Genomic DNA, 22,885 nt, shown 5'->3' with positions numbered 1-22,885 from the left:
TCATCCCAAGCTCAACTGGAACATCAGCTACAAAAAAACTGCAAATTGATCTACTGTGGTGTCTGAAAATGAGCAAAGAAGGCAAAGAAGGATTACACCAAATACTGGAATTCTGCATTTGCTCAGGATGTAGTTAAGCATTTAAAATTGATTGAACTGATTCTTTCTTTTACAGCATACTTTATTCTGCTTCCAACTAAATATGGTGCAGGTGAACATAATTTCATTTGCAGTGGTAACTGCATTAAATATTAAAATATGGCCTATCCAAGATAACATGGACAGTTGCTGGGCCAACAACAGCCACTAACAGAGTTCTGTTACAGGTAGATAGATTTGTGTGTCGTCTGCATAGAGATTTAGTTTATGTTGTATTTTTTGAAGATGCGACCAAACATGTACATAAAGATCAAAAGTGGTCTAAGTATTGAGCCCTGTGGAACGCCTAATTCAACGTCAGAGCAAAAAGAAATAGTATTATAATGTCCAAGCACTTGGGTATAGTATGGTACCAGTGTTTTCATGAAGCTGAATAAAGACAAGCTAAAGAACAGTTGTTATGGTCCATTATAGTAAATATATCCATCTCCTGTGCAGAAAAAAACAAAACAACTATTAGTTGACCTTCTCTCCCTCCCACTCTGAAGCTCCAACAGAACGCTTATAAACCCATGTGGCTTTTTTAATTAATCTCAGCTGTTTAAATCAAACCTCCGTCCATCCACATGTCTGTCATGGTGTTGAAATGACAGCAGCCCACACATATATGAGCTCATGTGTCTGAATCACTGTCACATCTGTTCCACTGACATCACCGGAACTATCATCCCTAATGTTGTCGGTTTTATTAACATGACCTGTTTGAGTTATTATTGGAAAAGAAAACACTTGTGATTTATTGAGGAATAAAGTTACAGACAGCATAACGATGGGTTTTCCCTTGTCCAGTGAGGGAAAAGGTCATGGGGTCATCAGTTTTAGCTTTTGCAGATTTTTAAATGTCTAAATCTGCAAAAGAAAAAGTGAATTAATTCTGCTTATATCCAGCGTGGTCAGTCTTTAGGCTTCCTCTGCAGCCCGATGAATTCTTAATTTAGGTCTTGATGGTTCCTTTCACTTGTTTTCCTGATTTCTTTCATATTTCTTGTCCTTGTCATGTTTCCACTATTTCCACTCACTTGATCCCCTCACCCACCAGCACACCTGCTCCCCATTCCCTCATTATCCCTCTTCCTGCACATATACCACCCCTCTTTCCCCACTCTTTTTCCAGCATTCGCTCCAATTTCTTGCCTGCCTCTTCACAGCTCCAAGTGCCAACCTTTGCCTTGAACTTCTTACTGACTTAACATCTGATTCCGTTCAACTGCTCTGCATCTTTTGAATCCACATCTTTGGGCGTGAAACTGAATACCTGCAGACTCTCGACACTCTCTGAGAAACCTGGGATGACACGCAAAGAGAGGTCTTAAAGTGTTCATAACAGGCTTTATTTTAGACATTTACGTTATGTGTGGGTGTTTATACACTATATCCTTTATGTGGGTGTGTGTGGATGTGTGTGTGTGTGGGATGTGGCTTTCTGAGCTCAATGAGGGAACATTTTCTTCAGGCCAAATAAAGCTGCCCATGTAAACTCCACATTCCTGAGCTTGCGGTGTTTCTGTCTCAAACTCTCTTTCTTTTATGGAGGGAGGAGGCTGCATGTGTTTGACTTTTGAACATCTGCACGACACTGACCCTGAGTTTCACACACTTTCTGCTTACTGTTGCATTAATCTGCACGTTACAAAGCAGAAGGATTATTTCATATTAGTGTATTTTAAGCAGTTAGATGGCTCCTAGTTGGCTCTACAACTGTTTGCAGCAGTGGTGGAAAGTTACTTGAGTATAAACATAAGTATATCCATTTATGCTACGTTATACTCTTCGTTTCAGAAGGAAAGGTGTACTTTCAACTGCATTTCATTTATTTTTAGATTTCATATTAAAATTAATCCATGAAACAGGCTTATTAAAAAAAGTTATCATCTCACAACTCCTCCGATTGATCCTGTGATCCTTTTGGAGCTACTTGAAGCTGTTTGTGTACTTTTACTGTGAAACTTTAACTTCATGGAGCTGATGATACTTGTGTACTTTTACTCACAGTACATAACATTGTGTCCCATCTCCTGTTCAGTGTCAGTGAGACAGGATGATCCAGGATAGAAACGTTCAGACGGACTCTCTGTCCCACCCAGAAACCACCGAAACCTCCAACCAGCTCCACAACAATCTCCCCGCGGCTGCAGCCTCGGTGACCTCAGGAGGGACACACTCGTGATCCTGGACAGAACCACACACACAAACACGTGTGCACGCATGCTCACACACTGAATTACAGGCGACCACACAGGGCGTTATCACACCGAGGGTATAAAACTCTCTCTGCTTGATTTACTGTAAATACAAACTGCAGCATTACTCTGCACTATCACCCGGCCCGGCCCTGAGCAGGACTCTGTCATTAGAGAGCAGCTCGGTGAGGCTGAACTTCTCATCTTAATTACACACTGTCCTTTGCAGAACCTCAGAGAGCCTTCAGGATGCTCCAGCTCAGCAGCTCTGACAGTCAGAGATACACAGAGGACATGTGGCTGATCAGAGTCGGTCACATGTGCCTCGGCCTTCGAGGTCACTTCAGCTCTCATTTGCATACATGGTTTTTGGGTTTTCCACAGCTGAAGTGGACCTGGAAGAAATCCAAAAACACGACACCACAACACACGAAAGACTTTCCACGAGATGCTGAGAGAGAAACAGGATCTGACTAACACAGTCAAACTCTTTTGATCATCACCCTGAACTTCGAGCTCCATGTGAACTCTGGTTAAGACCTCCTTTGTTCAACTGATGCCTAACATACACTAGAAGCAGCTGAAACTGTGATAAATACAATCATCATATATCATATACATATCATATCATGACATCACACCCACTTTTTACAGCATCAAATAACTAATTCAGAAAATAAAACACTGTGACATAAATCAGCATGATAAGAACTAACTATAATGACAGAAACCATGTTGGAGAAAAATGTATTTGACGTGTATTTTGATTTTGTAGTTTGACTCATGTCCCATCTGTTAACATGGAGGAGGCGGGCTTTATGAGCTATACTGCAGCCAGTCAGCAGGGGGCGACAGAGAGGGTTTGGACTCACTTTTCGGGAGCTGTTATGTCGGCCATCTTTTTATACAGTCTGTGATTGGGTCAAAGCTGTTACAGTTTAGTGCTAACAAACTAGCTAAACTAAGATAGTTAACAACTTTCTGCTTATCATGAGCAAGCATGAATTAGCATATTAGCATGCTGATGTTAGCATCTGGCTTATAGCACTACTTTTCCTATTTTTTATGCCGTTTCCCTTGGCCTATATTGAGCGCCAAAACTGTTGAGATTTTTTCCCATCATGCTCCTGGTGGAAATTTACAAGAAGAAAAATCAACAATGGACAAAGACAGAAGCAGCTTGATCTCACTGCTGCCCTCGTGTGTGCACTGGTTAGTGTTTTCTCTGATGGTTGCTAACATGAGGAGATAGCATGCTGCTAACAAAGCAGTTCATTCCTCCCAACTTCTAACTTGGATTGGAGCTAGACACCGCTAAAACCGTGTGCTAAAAGCAAGTGAGCATCCAACTACGGCGTCACATTCAATAAGGGCGCGATGACAGTAATCTGTAAGTCTTCTGAATTTTAGCCAGGGTACAATTTTAGCACCATCACCCTCAAACAATAACCGTTTTTCATTTGGGACAATGAAAAAAATATCCCAACAAAGTCGTCAGTGTGCGCTCAGACGAAGAAATTACATCTTTAAAACTCATTTGTTGTATTTGTCTTTAGTTTGTACCTTTTTCTTTGTGGGTTGTAAACTTATTCCTCCTTGTTTATTGTCTCCCTGTAAAACACTTTGTACATTCTGTTTCTGAATGTTCTGCATAAATCATCTTCATTTATCCTCTTGTGGGAGGAATCTGATGAGAAGAGCACCTGTGTTTGCTCCTGTCACAGTTTAAAGAAGTCCTGAGGCTGGTTTTTGGTGACTGGGAATGTGTGTTTTACTGGCCTGGCTCGTCCTGGCTCTGCTCTGTCCAGAGTCAGGGTTTGGCTCTGGCTCCAGTTCTGGGTGGGTCCAGACTGGTCTGGCTGTGTGGTTTAACAGGGTCAGTAGTTAGCGCTGGGCTGGGGTTGGGGCTGCTGCTGTGGCTTTGGCTCACAGCTAACAGAGACATCTGCTCTGTGCTCTCACAGGGAACATCCAAAATAATGACTGAGTACAAATCTCCTCTGCAGGGAGGAGACTGGAGGACTGATCATTGCATCAAAGTAAAAGTACACTATAAAGAGGTGAAAATAAAGAAATTAAAAAGGTAACTTGCAAGAAGAAGGAGAAACAGAGTCCTGGTTAATGAAGCATCTGCAGCCTCACACAGGTAAGACGAAGGAGCAGGCTATGAGCTCTTCCTGTAAACTTCCAGGGGGCTGATGTTCAGCTCCATCACTCCATAAATATCAGCAGCACTACAAGGTCCGCTCAGAGACCTGCAGCAGCCAAAACCCGAGCAGTTTTTACACATTAAGATCCACAACACCATCTGCAAAAGATTTGAAATCACAAAGGCCCTTTTTACGCACGCAATCCTGACAATTTTCTGTCCCTGAAACTTTCCAGAGTTACAATTTCACACAAGTCCCTCACAGCGGGAGATTTCCCCTGTCAGACGAGCAGGGGGTCTAATGAGGCAAGACATGGCGTGAAAAGTACGCTGCATTCCCCACAACTGGCAAACAAACGGCCATCGACCCTCCCAGCCTGAAATAGTTTAATTCCTCCACTGCCTTAATGACTGTTCCTGCAAAGCAAATTACCAACATTTAGAGTCTTCACCCTCTTTGAACTGGACTCTTGTTTGTAGGAGTTTAAGAATTTAAACTTTGCAGTAATTGTTCGGGATGTTTCTGCACTTTTCAGTGTCTGTTTGGTAGGAACGATCTCACAATCGTCTCTCTGTGTCTCTGCTCACAAACACTCACGGTCATTGTTCACGGCCTGACACTCAAACACACATTATACCAGTCTGACAATGAATCCACAATGGACTCCGTGTGTGTGTGTGTGTGTGTGTGTGTGTGTGTGTGTGTGTGTGTGTGTGTGTGTGTGTGTGTGTGTGTCTGTGTGTGAGTGTGCGCGCGCTGGGTGGTGATGTAACCAGAGTTAGTCTAAGCAGCTGATTTTGATCACAGGAAAGTGATACAGAAACTTTCCTGTGTACTTTACTCTTTGCTGTACATGTGTCTGACAGCATCAGTTACTTTACAGATGATTTATTTCTGCACAAAAACAAAGGAAGAGTTTCAAATATGATGTTTATTTTAAATGAAATACCCAACAGTTTATGGAAAACTTAAACGATTAGTGACTCACTAATAAATCAATTAAAGGAACATTTATTCGCTGAAACATTTCACTAAAGTAAAACTTAACATTTATAGCTTTAATGACACTCACAGAAACCATTTTACTCTTTGATAGTTTAACTTGCATCACATTTACATTGCAGGACTTTCACTTGTCATGGAGTACTTTTAAAGCACAGTATTGGCAATTTATCTATGAATAAGTAATGGACTTAATATTTCTTTGAGTAGCTAAAGTTGTTATAAATGTAGTGGTGTAAAAAGCACATTATGTCCCTCTTAAATATAGTAGAGTAGAAGGTGGTACAGAATACCAGTACCTTATGACTAGGTACTTCATTAAAATGCTTCCCAAATGTTTTAATTGGTATTATCATTTATTTTACTTCAGTTAATCATCAGAATACTACTTTAAACACGATGTGTTATTAGAACGAAACAACAAAGACAACAACAGTAGAAGTATAAAGCTGAATATCTCAAGTAAAATGCAGGTTTTTCACAATTGTAGTTAATCACAGTCCTTTCCTTGACTGTTATTTATAGTGTGGCTTTAGTACATTGACTGTAAACATACTGTAGATGAGTTAAACATGGTATTTGACTTGATTGTGTAACTTTACAGTACTTTCCCCGACCTGCATATACAGTGTGCTGCAGTAAGGGATCTGAATACTTCCTGCACCACTTCCTAATCTCTAACCAAACCCAATGAAAAGAAATCAATGTTTAATCTCTGGTCAGACATCAGAGCACAGCAGGAATTTAAAGGAGAGGAAATCCTTTCCCTTCCTGCTCCTGCGAGACAAAGAGGGGGGAGGTGAAAACACACACACACACACACACTCTGGGGGGAGGAGGTCCGGGCAAGGAGCTGGATTCTCGCTCCACTCGGAACATGGAGTCAATGAATTGATGGCTCTGGGGGTATTAATCGAGTGGGGGTGTGTGTAGGAGGAAACTCCCACTGAAGGCGTTTCTTCTCGGTCAGTGTTTGTGGAGACAATTCGGTCAATGAGCTGCACTTTTCCCACGTTTTTCGCTGCAGGAGCGGAGGGTCGCGTGAACTTACGCCGCCGAGATTTTAACGGTTATATCCGCGACAGGAGATGAGTTTAAGCGACTAAAACGAGTCTTACTCTGTTAAAAGCATTAATCACAAAGCTGCAGACAAAGTACAAAGTTCAGCCTGTTTTAATGAGGTGTGTTACAGGAGAGAAAATTCAGTCGGTGTTTTTTAACTCCTGGAAAGCTAACGTCTTATTAGCTAACTTAACCGTCGAACCGTTGAATTCACGAGCTCGGATATAACGGCTAACTCATACAGGTAAGGCTCCGTTTCAAAACCTTTCTACCAAACATACTTGTTCTTTGTAAGCTAAATTATCTTCGTGAAAACGTTTCTGTTCTCAGATGAAGCTGATTGTTTATGGGACAGTTTAAATTGTTTGAAAAAGCGTAGGCAGAAGTATTCACGTCATTCATGCTAACTTTAAGCTAAACAAATAACGTTAGAAATCATGCAAAATGCTTAATAGTTAGCAATGTTTAAAGTTGTGCCTTTAAAGCATTTTAGGACATAGCTTCGTTAGTTTATTTGCATGAGTATAAGTTGTACTGCACTCCTAAAAATACTCCGAGCAAAGGTTCTGCACTGAAAGCTTTGTTTGGCTGAAAGTACATACGTACAAGTTAAGCTAGGACTCAAGTAAAGAAATTAAACAAAAGATTAAAATAATGACAATTAAGTCCAGTGTTTTTTTGAGAAAGTGCTTATAGTACCAAAAGTACAGGTTTACAAAGCAGTAAAAAAGTACTGTGAGTGTTATACCTACTTTATATTGTGTCTGACTGTTAATACACATTAGTAGCATGTTACTGTTGTTGTTGTTGTTGTTGTTGTTGTTTGTAACTAGCCACCAGTGGTCAAAGAAATAACTGTTAAGATCTTTAGCTTAAGTAAAACTACTCTGTGAAAGTACTCCATTGTAAGTATAACTCATACAAAGCTTTGTTTAGGTAAAAAGGTTTGTGGGGGGGTATTTTCAGATGATTTACTAAAGTAAAAGTACAAACACTACACTATAGAAGTAGTCTATTGGAAGTTAAAGTCCTGAATTGTAATTATATTATCTGCTAAGTAACCACCAACAACTTGTGGAGTAAATCACAAACATATTCAGAGTGATAGTAAAATACAGTATAAATACTCATTTGCATGTAAAAGTCTTGCATGTTAAAATAGAAGTCCTGCATCTGTTTTGTTGTGTACCTTCAACAAAATGTACTTCTGAGTCTTGTTGCATTAATATTTATGCAGAATCAGGCGAGGAGGAAATAATTGTTTGTTTTCCGTACCTTTACCAAAGTAAAACCTTGAATTCAGGACTTTAACTTTACATGGAGTATTTTAACAGTGTAGTATTGCAACTTGTACTATGGTAAATAATACTTCATCCATTACAGTAAATACTCCTCTGGTGGGATGAGCGAGGTATTTGCATGTTTGACGTACATTATAAAAGCTGTAGTACTTCCCCATCTGTCACTTCCCAGCAGCAGAAGCTGGGTGGTGAATGGCATTTGTACAGTGCATGGTTACTGTCACAGTGATCTGATTGTCATGTGTGTCTGCTGGGCTGTTAAATCACAGTTTGTGTTGTCAGGATGGAATATGTGGAGTGTGCACGAGGAGTGTGACTCACTTTTCCACTCAGCCTTCACATCTCCTTTTATCATCATTCAGCTGAGACCAGCTCCGACCAACACCAACTCTTTTCTTTCTCCTGCGTGTTCCTGCAAATGAACTCTCTGTGAGGTTTACAGCCTTCTCGCTCCACATCAGCATGGTGTCTCTTCCTGTTTGTGTGTTGTTTACCAGCTCAGATGGATGGATGGATGGTGTGATGGGTGGTGTGGTTGGTGTTAGTATGAGAAGTATTCGGAGCTGCCAGTCGGCTGCAGAATCTGGTGTGTAGGTGAGGCCTGCAGCACGGGACGTTTAACACAGAGGCTGCAGGAGAGGGAGAGGAGTTCAGTTGTTAGAGCTGAAAGACTTTCTGTCTCGATGTCTGGCTCCAAAAAGCAACTTTTCAAAGCATCCAAGAAATTTGATTTGAGGCTAACTCCAGCCAGAATTATAGAAGGTAAAAATGCATCCATCTCTCCAGGACTCATGCGTAATCTTTCCTCCACCCACTGCGTGGAAACATCCACTCACTGCCTGATGTGCTTAACACATCCACCTTCTGTGTCCTCCGTCATTATGATAACAGCAGCTAAAGTTTCACAGGAATTAACCGCTTGTTGTCTGTCTCATTAAAACTACCAATATGAGGGCTTACAGACTTTCCAAAAATCAAGTAAAAAAATTTGAAATGAAACACAATTCCTTCAAATGAATTTGAATGCATCCACTGCTGCTGCTAAATGATATCTGACGTATTTGTCTGGCACCATCACACTGATTTTAACATTTGTAACAGCTGTATTTACTCTTCAGATTGATGATCATACAAACATGCACAGATATCACAGCAGATGCTTGGGTGTTGCATCTCTCTGCTCTTAACGGCTTGGCTAGCTTGTGTCTTCCATCTTCATAACAAACAACAAATATTTAGATCACTGATATCATATGTCAGTCTGGCATGCAAGAGGTCAAGATCCCCTGGATTACAAGTCAAACTGCCTCAAACTGTCTTTCGCACATTGAATGTTCATTTGAAATTAAAACAGGTCATTACAGTTTGAATCTTAACTCCTGCAGGTTTGAAAGGATGTTTGAGTTTTGAATATAAAGTGACAGCTCGAAGCCTTAAGTACAGACAAGGGACACTTCATCAGTAGCAATAAGGAAACAGTTCCATTGTGTGATAGTTTGTCTGCTCAGTTTCAGTGGCGGGCGGAGAAAACAGTTAGATTGTAATGTGTCGATCTGCAGCAGCCACCACCTAACTGTCAGCTGACCAGACAAACTGAGAGGTCAGCAAAAGGCAGCTTTCTTAGCTGAATTATAATTGCTGGTATGTTAATGTTACATTATGACTGTATGTGAGTCTGAACAACATTCAGCAGTTTCAGTCTCCTCTGACGTCTTCCTGCAGGCTAAGATTGTGTGCACTCTCTCTTTACTTCAGACATACGAGTGAAACCATGAGCTTGGATTTTTAGAAATATGAAGTGTTCAGGGTTTGAGTTTTTCCAGAACAAACAATTAGCTGATTAAACTATTTGGCTGATTAATTCATGAGGAAATGAATCCTTACTTGCAGCCTTACACCAAGAAATGTGGTGAACAGTGATCAGGGACGAGCTTTCTGTTCAGCCACTCTGACAAATCTGCTCTGAAGAGCTGCAGCTTCATATTGTTGCAGGATTTAAAATCTGGATCCATTCACTGTCAGTGTGTTTGCTGAATATGTCATTGTGTATGTGAGTGGGAGGGAGAGAGACCACAGCATTTCCCAGAATTCCTTTGGAGGAAGGATTTGTCACCATGAATCGTTTTGTGACTCCGGTCACATAAAACTTTGTAATTCTCACAAAAAGTCTCATTAATTTAAGAGGCTGCTGGTGCCAAAGTGTGTCCTCCATATCTCTCTCAGTGTGTGTGTGTGTGTGTGTGTGTGTGTGTGTAAAATATTAAATATGTCTTCATAGAGCTGGCACACTCTGCTGCTCTGCTCATCATGCTCTGCACACAGTCTGAAGGACAGACTCAGTAATGAGATGGATCAGGATCTTGTCCTCTGTGTCGTCCCGGCTTTAAGCTCCCGAGAGACACGAGCTGAGGGCTCAGTGAGGGCAGCCGACCCGTGTTGTTTATGAGGCTCATTAGTTGATGAGACTCCTGCTGCATTTACTGTCCTTTATTACGCCTTCAAACTTCACGAGTTCACCAGCTGAACTTCTTTTCATTAGTCAGACTGATCGATCAGCTGCCGCCTGCAGCCTAAGTGTTGTGATTATGGGAAGAATAATACAGATGTATTGTCACTGCATTTGGTTTGTCGTGTTGGTGAGGCTGTAAATTGTCTCTCCTCGGCTCCCACACAGAGATAATGTGTTCAGCAGAGGACTTTCACACCTTCACGGTGACACATGCAGCAAATGGTGCTGCTGTCTGCCTGTGTTTGTTTTAGGCAGAATGTGTGTCTAAAAAGTGTGATTTACTGCTCACACCTGACACACATTTATCAGTCACAGGTGGGCTGAGGGGGGGGGGGTCTATGGGTGTCAAAGGTTTATGGGTCCACATCAGCACGTCTTCACCCCCTCTGACAAACAGCTGCACAGGTGTGAACAGCCTGCGAGTCTAAACACCATGCTGTTGTTTCAGTACCATGTGTTTTCCCAGCAGCCTTTGCTGTCCATTCATTTAATGAATTTCTATAAAAACATAGGAAAGGAAGGAGATCGATGTTGAGACTGTTATAAATTAAAGACGGTGTTTGCACAGTGACCGATGGTCTCTCTCCTCTCCTCCTGCAGTTTGATCCCAGTCTGAACTCGCAGCGATCTGATGTGTTAGGACACCATGTCTCCCCCCCGCTGTGTGCTGCTGCTGCTGCTGTCCTGCATCCTGCTGGTTCTGCTGGTCCAGATTCCTGGGGTTCAGTCCAGACCGGCCACAGAGGACACAGACACAGGTAAGATACTTCACAGATGTCTGCAAACTTTACTCTGTTTAGAAGAGATGCACCGCTGGAGGAGAGCACCTAAAGCACCTGGAATTAATACAGCAGGTGGCTGTTTGTAATGTACTTGTGTGTACATAAACAGAATCATTTTAAAACAGTTGCTTCGTGCTTCAGTCCTCCCATAGCTCAGAGTTTTAAGTCAGTCTACAGCTTCAAATATTAGTAGTAGCTTTGCCTGATGACTTGTATACAAAATGAGACATTCAAAGATGGTTTATGTACAAAAAGACAACATTAACACCTGAGTGTCCCATAAAACCATATCAGGCCAAGTTAATGGAACAGCAGGCAGTTTCCTTTTTATTGTTTGGCACATTCACTTTTTAATGAACGTTCATTCATTAGAGCTGAGTAAATCTATCTTCATACAGTCAGAGTCATTATTGCAGCCCAAGCAAGCAATACGTCTGTAGCACATTTTATACCCAGAGAGCAAACGGAAGTGATCACAGAGCACGAGGAACAATAAAGAACTATTAAAGCAGTAAGCCTGCAATAGAGACAACAGACACGAGAAAGCTCAATGCAAACAATGGAAAGAAAAAACACACAGAACAGAAATAATGAATCCAACAGAAGGACCAGTGTGCCGAGCGGCTTCAACTATGTCAGCAAAAAGATGGACAATGACAGACGGAGAAACTTTAAGAGAAAATCAAAGAAGAAGAACAAATTTGACGTTTGGATGGAGACAAACAGTCGGTGTGGTTGTGCAGACAGATGTTACTGGTGCTGCTGGTGTGTTCCAGCCTGTGTTTAACTGGTTTGTCTGGTGCTTTCCTCCTCTCTTTTGTCTGAACGCTCTTTCATGTCTCTGTGGTCGTGCTGTTTCAGACTCTGAATTACACAAAAAAGCTCATAAAACTTTCCAATGAGAGAATTTCTTTAATAGGAGAGTGACTTTTTAAAGGTTTGGCTGCTTCTTCTCGGCCGTGAGGCATCTGAAACTGGTTAGAGAGTCTTCCTGGTGAAAGCGGGGCTTGGCTCTCGGGGTGCTGGTTATGGTCTGTGTATCCTGTCCAGACTCAGGAACAGATGCTCACAGTCTGCTGGGTTACAGCCGCTCAGACTGAAACACAAGAAACTCCTTTCAGAAACTGCTTCCTGCCTGTATTTGTGTGTGTGCATATTCATGTATATATATATACCTCCTGTGTGTTTGTTTTCTCCTCCAACCATCTGGGCTCCAGCTGAAGGCCAGTCGATGTGATACTTTTGTTTTGGAGCCCGTAAATTCTTGTTTTTCTCTCGCATCAGATTTAGCCGCCGTGTTGCAGCCGCCTGCTTTCAATTTCCACCTCGTTCTGTTGTCTTGTGTCTCAAATGAAGGTTTGAGACGTTTGAAATGAAACCACTTCCCTCCCTGTACTCTGTCTGCTCTCTGAGACTCAGTAAAATATTCCTGTAAGAGCGATGAACCGACGGAGACCTTATAAAGAACCCAGCCCTGTCTAACCAAACGCTCTGCTGGTTATAGAAGCTGTTTGATGTGTTTAACAGCAGCTGCCATAAGCTCTTATTTTCAGCTTTTACACAGTTTCACACGTGTCCCAGCGGGTTGTTTTTGTAACAGGCTTCTTCTGTTCACCTTCACCAGGACTTCAGGTCCCGGAAGGGAAAAGTACTTTAACAGAGGGAAGGCTGGTTAGTAAGGAAGACTCGAGAACTAGCAGCTCTGTGAGGTTGTACTGAGCTGAATGCTAATGCCATCACGCTAGCATGCTTACAGTAGCAGTGCTAGCATGCTCGTGTGTAGCAGGTAGGATGCTTATCATGTTCACCATCTTAGTTCATCATGTCAGCATGCTCAAGTTTGGATTGAAGTGTTTTCAGATCAAGTTAAGACTTTGTTGGTTTTTCAACATGGAGGTCCATTCATGTTGGTACAGTCTGTGAGCAGGGAGAGTCTGGAGGTTTGTGTGTGTGTGTGTGTGTGTGTGTGTGTGTGTGTGTGCGTGTGCGTGTGCGTGTGTTTTGTTTGCATGCTGTTAATGGCCGGGCAGAGAGGGAGGAGGTCTGTGAAGTGTCGGAAGTGTTCGGGTGTAGCGCTGTGCTGTGGCGACAGCTCCTGTCTGCACAGAGTTTGAACAGGAAGGCTTAAAGCCTCATTCACAGCGACACTGTTCACTGATCCGGGGTCAGAGGTCAGAGGTTAGTCCTCACACTGGTTTCATTGTCTGTTGGAGGGAACATCTGAGGAGCCTCAAAGTCTGCCTCTCCTGTTTGCACACAGCTTTTAACATTCAGCTTCTTTTGTAGCAGACGCAGTTAAATCCTCCGAAGACGAAGAAGACGATGAGTCATCCTCAGAGGAAAACAAACTGTCCAACGAGCTGTCAACCAGCAACGAAAAGATCCAATGTGAGCCTCCAGCAGTTCTCCTCTCTCGTCCTTTGTTATTGTGTTAAAAATATGAATCAGTGCAAACAAAAGTCATTGTAATCATGAGGTCTGTGTGTCTTTGTTAGCGTTGGCGCCCCAGTGGGTGATGCCAGAGAAGATGGAGAAGAAGCTCCACGCCGTTCCTGCCAGCAGGACAGTGAAGTTTAGATGCCAGGCGACAGGAAACCCTGTTCCCTCCCTGCGCTGGTACAAGAACGGGAAAGAGTTCAGGAAGGACCAGAGGATCGGAGGCTTCAAGGTGGGTTTCTGACCCATCCTGTAAAGAGGGAACAACAGAAGTCATAACAGTTGTTTTAAAGTCGTTTTTTCTTTCTGTGTCAGATCCGAGATCACATGTGGACTCTCATAATGGAGTCAGTGGTTCCATCTGATAAAGGGAACTACACCTGTGTGGTGGAGAATGAATATGGGAGCCTCAAACACACCTACCTGCTGGATGTGGTTGGTAAGACTTTGGACTTTGTCCACATTAATCTTATTTTCAAAACACCTCCAAGTCCTGTCATAAAGATCCCATCCACTCTGAAACTCTGAACAACAGGAGAGAGACAAAAGGCTTAAACATTCATTAGTCCCTTTCTACAACTCTCTCTCCTCCAGAGCGTTCTCCTCACAGGCCGATCCTGCAGGCAGGACTGCCGGCTAACCAAACTGCAGTGGTCGGCAGTGACGTCGTGTTCGTGTGTCGAGTGTTCAGCGACCCGCAGCCGCACATCCAGTGGCTCAAGCACATCACCGTCAACGGCAGCAGAGAGGGACCAGACGGACACCCGTACGTCCTCGTCCTCAAGGTTTGTGTGCACCAGCCAAAGACCGTTTATGTCAATGTTAAGTCTGTTAACCACCGGGAATATGTTTGACCAGTTACACATATACTGTCAGTTAATCAGTGAATTTGCACAAACTTTAAAGGCAAACTGAAAGCTTGACTAGCAGAGGATCCTGGGTAAAAATGCAAAGTGCTGAAGAAGCTTAAGAAAGACGACTCCTCAGACTTGGCTCCTCACAGGAAGCACTGCTCTCCATGTGTTTATACACATGAATCATGTCAAAGTCATACTTTTGATTTATCATTTGGGATGTGAAACTTTTATTTAGAGGTTTGGATCCAGCTCGTGGTGCTGCAGTGAGTTCTGCTCGACTTAGTTTGAGTTGAAGGCTCACAGAGGTTTATAGCAGCTGTGTTAGACATTTACAATTTGTTCCTAAAGTTTTAGAAAGAAATGTACAAGCAAATTTGAAGGTAAACTGAAGCACAGCAGGTAAAACTGTATTATTATTACCTTAGTATTATTTACAGGACAAATCAGTGAAACCAACTTCATGGTAAAAGAAGAAATGGGTACCTCAAACTTTTGTCATTGCAGTCGCAGATTAAGATGACGACATGTTCGAGGCCTGCTGTGATTCACTGACATGAAGTGTATTTGTTCTGACCTTCTGTCTTTAAATGACATGATTATAGTTACATTTCTCTGACTGAGCAGAGTTAGACCACATCTGTGATGTCATGTGGACTCTGTGATGAAAGACAGGGTGGGTTGTTGTGTCTGGCAGGTGGCCAGCAGCTTCTGCACGTATTATTATGTTCTTTTTACAATCTTAACAAAGGCTGAGGACAGAATCAGGACGGAGTTCGTGTTCACATACAGGCATCTGTTTGCTCTCAATGTTGCACACAGCACAGTTTACAGACATGCATCTGGAAACAAAGACAACACACATAAACATACACATACATAGAGGTTTATATACTGTATAGATGTAATTAAAAGTGAACAATGACCAAAAACATTTAACATCTACAAACAACTGAAGTGTTTCTAAAGATTATAAACAAAAGCATAGTGAAAAGAAATAATGCCATGTATCGACATGGAGCTTTCCTGCATGTCTACATGTCTACAGTTTATTATTCAGTGTTTGAATGAAGATGAATGATATGTCCATGTTTAGGCACAGTGTGTATTTTAAACTGTAAATATATAAATATATAGTTTGTAGTTCAGTAGCAGACGGACAGACAGCAAGGGGGCAGAAGAACGTATTTGCTTCCTCGTCAGACCCTGGGACAAAACCTTCTTAATACTTTGGTGGAAACACGACTAATGTTTATTTTTCTTCCTGTTTGGACTCAAACAATGAACAAGTATCACAAATGGTAGAAGTATGAGTACATGTGTGTGTGTAGCAGCCTGATAAATCTTCTTCTACTGCATCGGCCTGTGCTGAATACCCACTGGAGCAGCCAATGTGGATTAATCCGCCGCTGAAAGTAGTCCCTTGAAAATGCTCCCGTTTCCTGTTTGTTTGATTAGAAAGTAAAGTGAGCAGCAGTTTCAGGACTTAACCGAGCCTCTGTGTATTTGTGAGATGTTTTTAAAGATGGATGTAGTCACACTAACACGTGGATTGTTTTGGTCGTTGTTAATAATAAAAGACAATAATGTGTGTCTGTGTTTTCCAGACGGTGGGTTTGAACACCACAGATAAAGAGATGGAGGTGTTGACTCTGAGGAACGTCTCTCTGAACGATGCAGGAGAGTACACCTGCCTGGCAGGAAACTCCATCGGCGTGTCTCATCACTCTGCGTGGCTCACCGTCGTCAGCGGTACGTTATCCACGGTGTTTGCGTGTCTCTGAGGATCCGACTCTCTGCTGATGTTTGATCTCTAACGCCTCTCTGCCCTCAGACCTGCCCCCCGCCCCGCTGCCCTCTCAGACCTACCTGGAGATCTTCATCTACTGCCTCGGCTTCTTCATCATCATCATCCTCATGGCCATAGGCGTCATCTGCAGGCTGTGCTGCGCCCCGAAGAAGAGCGACTTCAACAGCCAGTTAGCCGTGCAGAAGCTAGCCAAGAGCATCCCTCTGAGGAGACAGGTAACACAGCAATGTCCCTCCACTTCCTGTGTGTGCTTTTACTTCCTGTTGCCGTAGCTGGCTGTAGTTAAGAGGCATAGTAATATTTCTGAACTCTGAACACGTCCACATTCATAAGGAGCTCAGACAGCACACACACTCACAGCTAGCCTCCTCCTCTGCAGGTGTCCGTGGAGTCCTCGTCCTCCCTGCAGTCTGGGATGTGTCTGATGCGTCAGTCTCGTCTCTCCAGCGCGGCCACCACCATCCTGACGGGAGTGTCAGAGTACGAGCTCCCCCACGATCCTGCGTGGGAGCTGCCTCGAGACAGGTACGACGGCCTACACAGCCTGTCTCTCTGCTTCTCTCTCTCTGTCACACATGCACAAAGAAGGTTCACAGCTCCAGGAACACATTTTATTATCAAGCGTTATGACTGGTTTTTGTTTTTTTCTCAAGTCACCACTTAAGTGCATCATTTAACTAACTGCAGTCCAGCCTACACTTGAGGCTACACCCTTCCTTTAGTCCAGTCTTCTGCTGTTACCTTCTGTACGCTCATTTCAAATTATGTCTGTCTACCGACGTGGTGCCAGTCGATCCTCAGAAACCCACAAAACAGTTTCTCACACCTTCTAATTTCTTCCCTACGTGTGTGGTCCTTCTCCCCAAGATAGAAAAGTCTCGTTTCACTCTGTCTCAGGCTGAAAATAGCTCATCCAGCAGAAAAAGGCCAAACAAGCTCAACTCTTAGCTCCTCACAACTCCTTCCCACAAGGTGCTGCAGAGCTCTGACAAGTTCAAACACATACCTGAGAGCTTATTTTGTAAGATGACTCCCACATCTCTTTAGTTTACTTTGAAATCATCGTGCCGTATGATAAGTGATTGCTACCCTGACAACTTAACCGACTGTAAACTTCAGCTCTGCAGCAGAAGTTGATCTATGTTCAACCTTCATGCAGACGATTCTGCAGCTTTCTGCTGAAGCCGTGCACCCGTGTTTCCACTGTCCTCAGATTGTGGCCATGTCCTGTTGCACAAGTGATTTTCTAATTTGTGAGTCCTGTTGATTCAGACCTCATGAGCATTATAGAAACCTCTTCTACACCAGAGCAGCCTCTGACACAGGACTTTAGTCTGAACGCCCACTCAGTGATTTCCCTGCTGCTTCTCTTTGATGAGCATTCTCAGTCAAAAAGAAGGGAGCGACATTATACATGTGTGTAGTCCATGTGTGCTGTGCTTTACATCTTAACCTTTGAAGGAAAAGCTCGATTTGTCAGCAGAAAAGTTTACCTTAGAAGACTTCCTGCTGCTTCCTGCCTCCTTTTATCTGATCTTTAAATTCTCACTTAAGTCATATTGTTTGCACGCTTTATCTCCATGTGTTTTATAATTGCTGCTGTATCCAAACTGAGCTTTTCTTTTGGCAGCATGCGTGCATCACAGAGTCTTGTTCTTGTAACCTCACAGACACTATAAACTGTGACTGTCAGTAACACGTGTGCTGCGGTTGTCGTCCTCAGGCTGACCCTGGGGAAGCCTCTGGGTGAGGGATGTTTCGGTCAGGTGGTTCTGGCCGAAGCTGTCGGGATCGATAAAAATAAACCAACTCGTCTGACGAAGGTCGCCGTGAAGATGCTCAAAGGTGAGAAACTAAACCGCCTCCCTGGATTACGGCAGACACAGTTTGAATACAGAGTTTAGCTCATAGCTCAGGTTAATAGTCATTTTAAAATGTGTCTATATCAGACAGAAACACAAAGAATTAAAGGGAAGGTTGTACAATCAGAAAACACACAAATTCTACGTCCAAAACAAGAAGCAAGAAACAAATCGACATTCAGTTGTTTTTAGTGTTTTAATAGTAACAGAGAATTTGATTTTCCACCTTCATCCTTCTCCTCCTCCGGTCTCTTAACAAACCAGATCTGTTCTTCTTGTTGTTTGCAGCCGACGCCACAGAGAAGGATCTGTCTGACTTGATCTCAGAGATGGAAATGATGAAGATGATCGGCAAACACAAGAACATCATCAACCTGCTGGGAGCGTGCACGCAGGACGGTGAGTGACCGTTGTACACGTGTTAAAGATGCGGAGGAGAACTCAAACTCTGGTGTGTAAATGTACTCAGTGTCTTCCCTCCTCTGTCCACGCAGGTCCTCTGTACGTGGTGGTGGAGTACGCCTCTCAGGGTAACCTCAGGGAGTACCTGCGCGCTCGACGACCTGCAGGGTTGGAGTACTGGAGCGGGTCGAGGGAGGCGTCTCTGGACAGTCTGGAGATCAGGGAGCTGGTGTCGGCTGCGTACCAGGTGGCCCGAGGGATGGCGTACCTCGCCTCAAAGAAGGTCAGTTTTGAACATCATGCAGCAGCGTGATTAATCCTGAGGGTGGAGATTTAAATGGGGCCTTGATCTGCACATAGAGATTAGTTTGGGACTTGTTTTATGTTTGTGTTGGTATGAATCAAAGACAGGAAGTGAGTCTTGTTCTGTCTCCTCCCTGCAGTGTATCCACAGAGACCTGGCAGCCCGGAACGTGTTGGTGACAGAGGACAACGTGATGAAGATCGCTGACTTCGGCCTCGCCAGAGACATCCACCACATCGACTACTACAAGAAGACCACCAATGTGAGACAGATTATCCGTCAGTACATCGATAACATTTAGTTTGAATGTGATTTATTCTCACTGTTGTCCTCCTGTTCCTGCAGGGTCGCCTGCCGGTGAAGTGGATGGCTCCTGAAGCCTTATTTGACCGAGTTTACACGCACCAGAGCGACGTGTGAGTTTAACTTTAAAGACCTTTTCTTTCAGGCATTCACTTTGTACTTATAATAACATAAAGCAGCCGAATCAACATGACAAACTGAGACATGTTGCTGCTGCAGGTGGTCGTTTGGAGTCCTGCTGTGGGAAATCTTCACCCTCGGGGGGTCTCCTTACCCCGGCGTCCCCGTGGAGGAGCTCTTCAAGCTGCTGAAGGAGGGACATCGCATGGAGAAACCCTCCGCGTGCACCCAGGAGCTGTGAGTACACCCCAACACGCTGTCCTCTCAGGGGAAACGCAGCTTTTAGATAAACAGTATAACACAAATATGAATGACCTTAATGCTGCTTTCAGGTACCTGATGATGAGGGACTGCTGGCACGCCGTCCCGTCCCGCAGACCCACTTTCCAGCAGCTGGTGGAGGATTTAGACCGAACGCTTTCTCTCATGGCAAACCAGGTGACGTGTGGCTCAGAGGCAGACCCTTTCACTTCCACTTTAACCGACAGTTCGACAGCTGTCAGCGTCTACAGCCACATTTTGTCGTGCTGCTTTTTTAGTCGATGTTTTAAAGAGCGGGCCGACGTGAGTGAGACAGGAAAACTTGAGCTGAACTTTAAACTGTTTTCAGCGTTCAGATTTGAACAGCACGAGTCCTGCACCGACCTGTTCACCAAGAAAGGCCCCCTGTTATTAAACACACAGAATGCACAGTCACTTTAAAGGCCTTTGTTTTATCTTGCGCAGTAGGATTTCTTCATCATAATTAATTGCAGCCTGTTCAGCAGAATGAGTCTATGTTGCTAACGTTACTCACTTTGTGGAAATGTACCATCAGATCAGTGGCTGTGAGCTCAGGTCAAAGGTTGTGTCGTAGGCTTTGACCTGCAGGCTGAAAGGGCTCCTTTTTAGATGTTTACAGTTCTGCGTCACTTTCTGCAAAATGTCCAAAAAATACAAATACTGTATTTGTGATTTAATGTAAATATATTTTCTATCCAACATGCAACTTGTTTCTGGGTTCTCGGCCCGCTGCAGGACTCAAACTGCCTCTGTCCTGTGTTCTGTTCACACATCGAGACATCAGCCTGACGTCTCTGTTTCTGTCTCTGCAGGAGTACCTGGACCTGTCCGTTCCTCTGGTCCAGTACACTCAGGTCGACTCGTCCGCCTCTCCTCAGTCCTCCGACTCTACATAGGCGTCCAGGGACATTTTTTTCCTCCTGGATCACCTTCATCCCGTTTCCTCTGCTGCACGGGGCGACGGCGCTCCCAGACGAGCTGCTTCTCTGTCGTTTATCAGCAGCAGCAGCAGCCTGATGTGAAGAACAGCTGGACTTGAGCTGGATCCTCAGCCAGGCCTCAGGAAGTGGCACACACACACACACACACACACACACACCATGTCAATCATGACGGGTGCAGAGACTCAGAGAGTTCACCCGCTGATAGAAGAGTGTGTGAGCTGCGGCCGCTTCCTGTTCTGCGTCAGTGCTTCGGTTGTGTTAATAATGTTTCAGTGTGAATATTGTAAATAATATTTGTGTTTTATGGAAGACAAAACTGGATTTATAAGAGAAATATGAAATGAAAAGAGAAAAGGATGAAGAGAGAAAAGAAATAACTGAATGAATAAAATACACAAAACTTTTGTAGATAAATCTATAAATGCGTCCTGTCTCTTTAAATCTAAAGATACTCATTTATAGATTTATTTCTTTGTGTGTTTCTCTTCATTAACTTCTTTTGCACCAGTATTTATGTGTGGTCCTCTGCAGTGATGTCATGTTGCCAAAGATGATGTCGTCCAGTGTTACAGTCGAGTTTTGCACTTATCCTCCGGCTGCTTTCAGCCCGACATTTACAGAAAAGCTTCTAGTTGAATGTGTAAAATAACTGAATCTAACAGTATTAAAATCCTTTGACTTTGTACTCCGGCTCTGTGGCTGTTGTGTTCTGATTCAATGGACGTGATGTGATTTTAGACGAATGCAGTGTGTCGGAAAAACATCCCAGCTCTTCTCACTAAAACAACCACCAAAGTGAACTCGAGATATGAGAGTGCAAAACAGCTTCTTTTAAAATCATGATAACCATTGTTCCCTAAGACGTCTGATCCTATAGGAGTCTATGAGAACATGCTCCTCCTCCTCTCCTGATGTATTCCCTCAGTAAACATGTTCCTGATGACTTTATGGTCTCAGTCTCTAGTTTCAAGTCTTCTTCAACACAGCATGATGTTCATTTAGTCACTGATGCTCCCATTGAGAGTCACACAGACCAGGAAGAGGGGCGGGGCTACCTGTGATTGACAAATTAGCATCTCTCCGGCTCCACCCTCTTGTCCAAATATGGTCACTTCTGGTTCCAAAGACAACAAGATGGAGTCAGCCAAAATGCCAAACTGAAGACTTCAAAACATTGGCTCCATGCTTTTCTTTTCTACAATCTATAGCAGTTATTATAAAGTTATAACAGTTGAGGATAATTAATTATTTACATGATTATTTGAGAGTGCTGGAAATATCTGTTTAATGACATGAAAGTAGATTCTGATGTGAAGAGAGGCCGAACCATGCAGGGTTAAATATCTTTGATTTGACAAAACAGACATTAATCAACATGTGGTAATATCTGAACATGTGCAGCTCAATCGCTGTATTTAAACAGAGTCCAGCTTTATAACCCGACATCCAGTGTGGTCGTCCATCACAGACATAAACACTTACCTGATGAAGAACGACCTCAAGGAGGAGGATAAAACACGACTCCCTGTGCGTCCAACAGGAAGAACTTATTGAATATGTGCGTTGTACAAAAACAGATGAATTACAGGAAGGGGAGTTTGCACCATCTATCACACGCACTCACACACACACATATGTTTTCCCTGCAGAGCCTGCAGCAGCGTTTCCTCCCTCAGAGAGGAAACGTTGTGTTACGTACGGCAGGAGGCCCCATACATCATGTGTGTCTGTGTGACATGTTATTCTCTCTGTAGCTGCAGGCTGACGAGTGCTGTGTATTCTGTTACACACTAAACTGAATCAGTCCAAACAGCCTCTGGCTCCCTCGTCCCTCAACACTTCCTGTTTCCTGCAGAGAAACATCCATTTTCCCCAATGTCAGAATTCCCTGAAAATTCTAATCTTTTCCAGAGAAAACGTTCCCGACTCCCTCAGAGAATCTGCCGATGTAGATCTTTGACAATCATCCCTCTCATGCAGAGGTTATGAATAAGTTCTGTTAGAAATAAAACTGCATATGTCTCAAATAAAACAATAAAACCAGCAGTGAGGAAACATTCGGGACATCATCTATAAAAACTTTGCTTCCTTATTGCTTTTATTGCGCACCTTCAGTAAACACACACAGAGCGGCGTGTCTGTGCGTCTCAGCTCTGACTCCTGGAGATGAGGCCTGTTAACAGCTGCTGTCTGCAGTGACGCCTCAGCAGACCCTCACAGAGCCATCAGAGCCCCCTGCTGAGCTGCTGCAGGTAAACACTCCTCTGTAGGGTGTGAAGAGTCCTTCTCACCCCGCCTGATGGGAGCTAATGGGCCATAACACTGAGGTGAGGAGCCATTATGGGTCAGCTATTAGCTTCTGTGACAGATGGTCAAGTGAGAGCCGACACGGTGTCACTTAACTCCCCCCACACGGAGCCAAC

At 43.5% G+C, this 22,885-nt stretch overlaps 1 protein-coding gene across 2 annotated transcripts; it reads left to right on the top strand.

Moving 5' to 3' along the window:
• Positions 1–6,394: 6,394 nt before the first annotated feature.
• Positions 6,395–21,142, top strand: fgfr1b (fibroblast growth factor receptor 1b). Of its 2 annotated transcripts, XM_069672915.1 has the most exons (17): positions 6,395–6,797; positions 10,964–11,121; positions 13,432–13,533; positions 13,641–13,813; positions 13,897–14,020; positions 14,176–14,366; positions 16,043–16,187; positions 16,270–16,460; positions 16,625–16,770; positions 17,969–18,090; positions 18,396–18,506; positions 18,602–18,792; positions 18,953–19,075; positions 19,159–19,229; positions 19,336–19,473; positions 19,569–19,674; positions 20,331–21,142. In XM_069672915.1, exons 2-17 carry the CDS (start codon positions 11,010–11,012, stop codon positions 20,412–20,414), a joined length of 2,130 nt encoding a protein of 709 aa, XP_069529016.1. In that variant the 5' UTR covers positions 6,395–6,797; positions 10,964–11,009; the 3' UTR covers positions 20,415–21,142. The 2 variants fall into 2 exon arrangements, with proteins under 2 accessions (XP_069529016.1, XP_069529017.1); XM_069672916.1 differs by lacking the exons at positions 6,395–6,797; positions 10,964–11,121 and adding an exon at positions 13,312–13,323.
• Positions 21,143–22,885: the final 1,743 nt, after the last annotated feature.

Source organism: Semicossyphus pulcher, unplaced genomic scaffold, assembly GCF_022749685.1.
Source record: "Semicossyphus pulcher isolate SPU_LCO1_2020_fin unplaced genomic scaffold, fSemPul1.0.p SCAF_22, whole genome shotgun sequence".
NCBI classification, from domain to species: domain Eukaryota; kingdom Metazoa; phylum Chordata; class Actinopteri; order Labriformes; family Labridae; genus Semicossyphus; species Semicossyphus pulcher.
The sequence above is the reverse complement of the archived record's forward strand: the minus strand, read 5'-3'. Positions and strand labels throughout refer to the sequence as shown.

Coding starts and splice junctions, on each gene's coding strand:
- fgfr1b (XM_069672915.1), top strand. CDS start 11,010: ATGTCTCCCCCCCGCTGTGTGCTGCTGCTGCTGCTGTCCTGCATCCTG. Junction 19,076..19,158: donor ACTACAAGAAGACCACCAAT/GTGAGACAGATT, acceptor CTGTTCCTGCAG/GGTCGCCTGCCGGTGAAGTG. Junction 19,230..19,335: donor TACACGCACCAGAGCGACGT/GTGAGTTTAACT, acceptor TTGCTGCTGCAG/GTGGTCGTTTGGAGTCCTGC.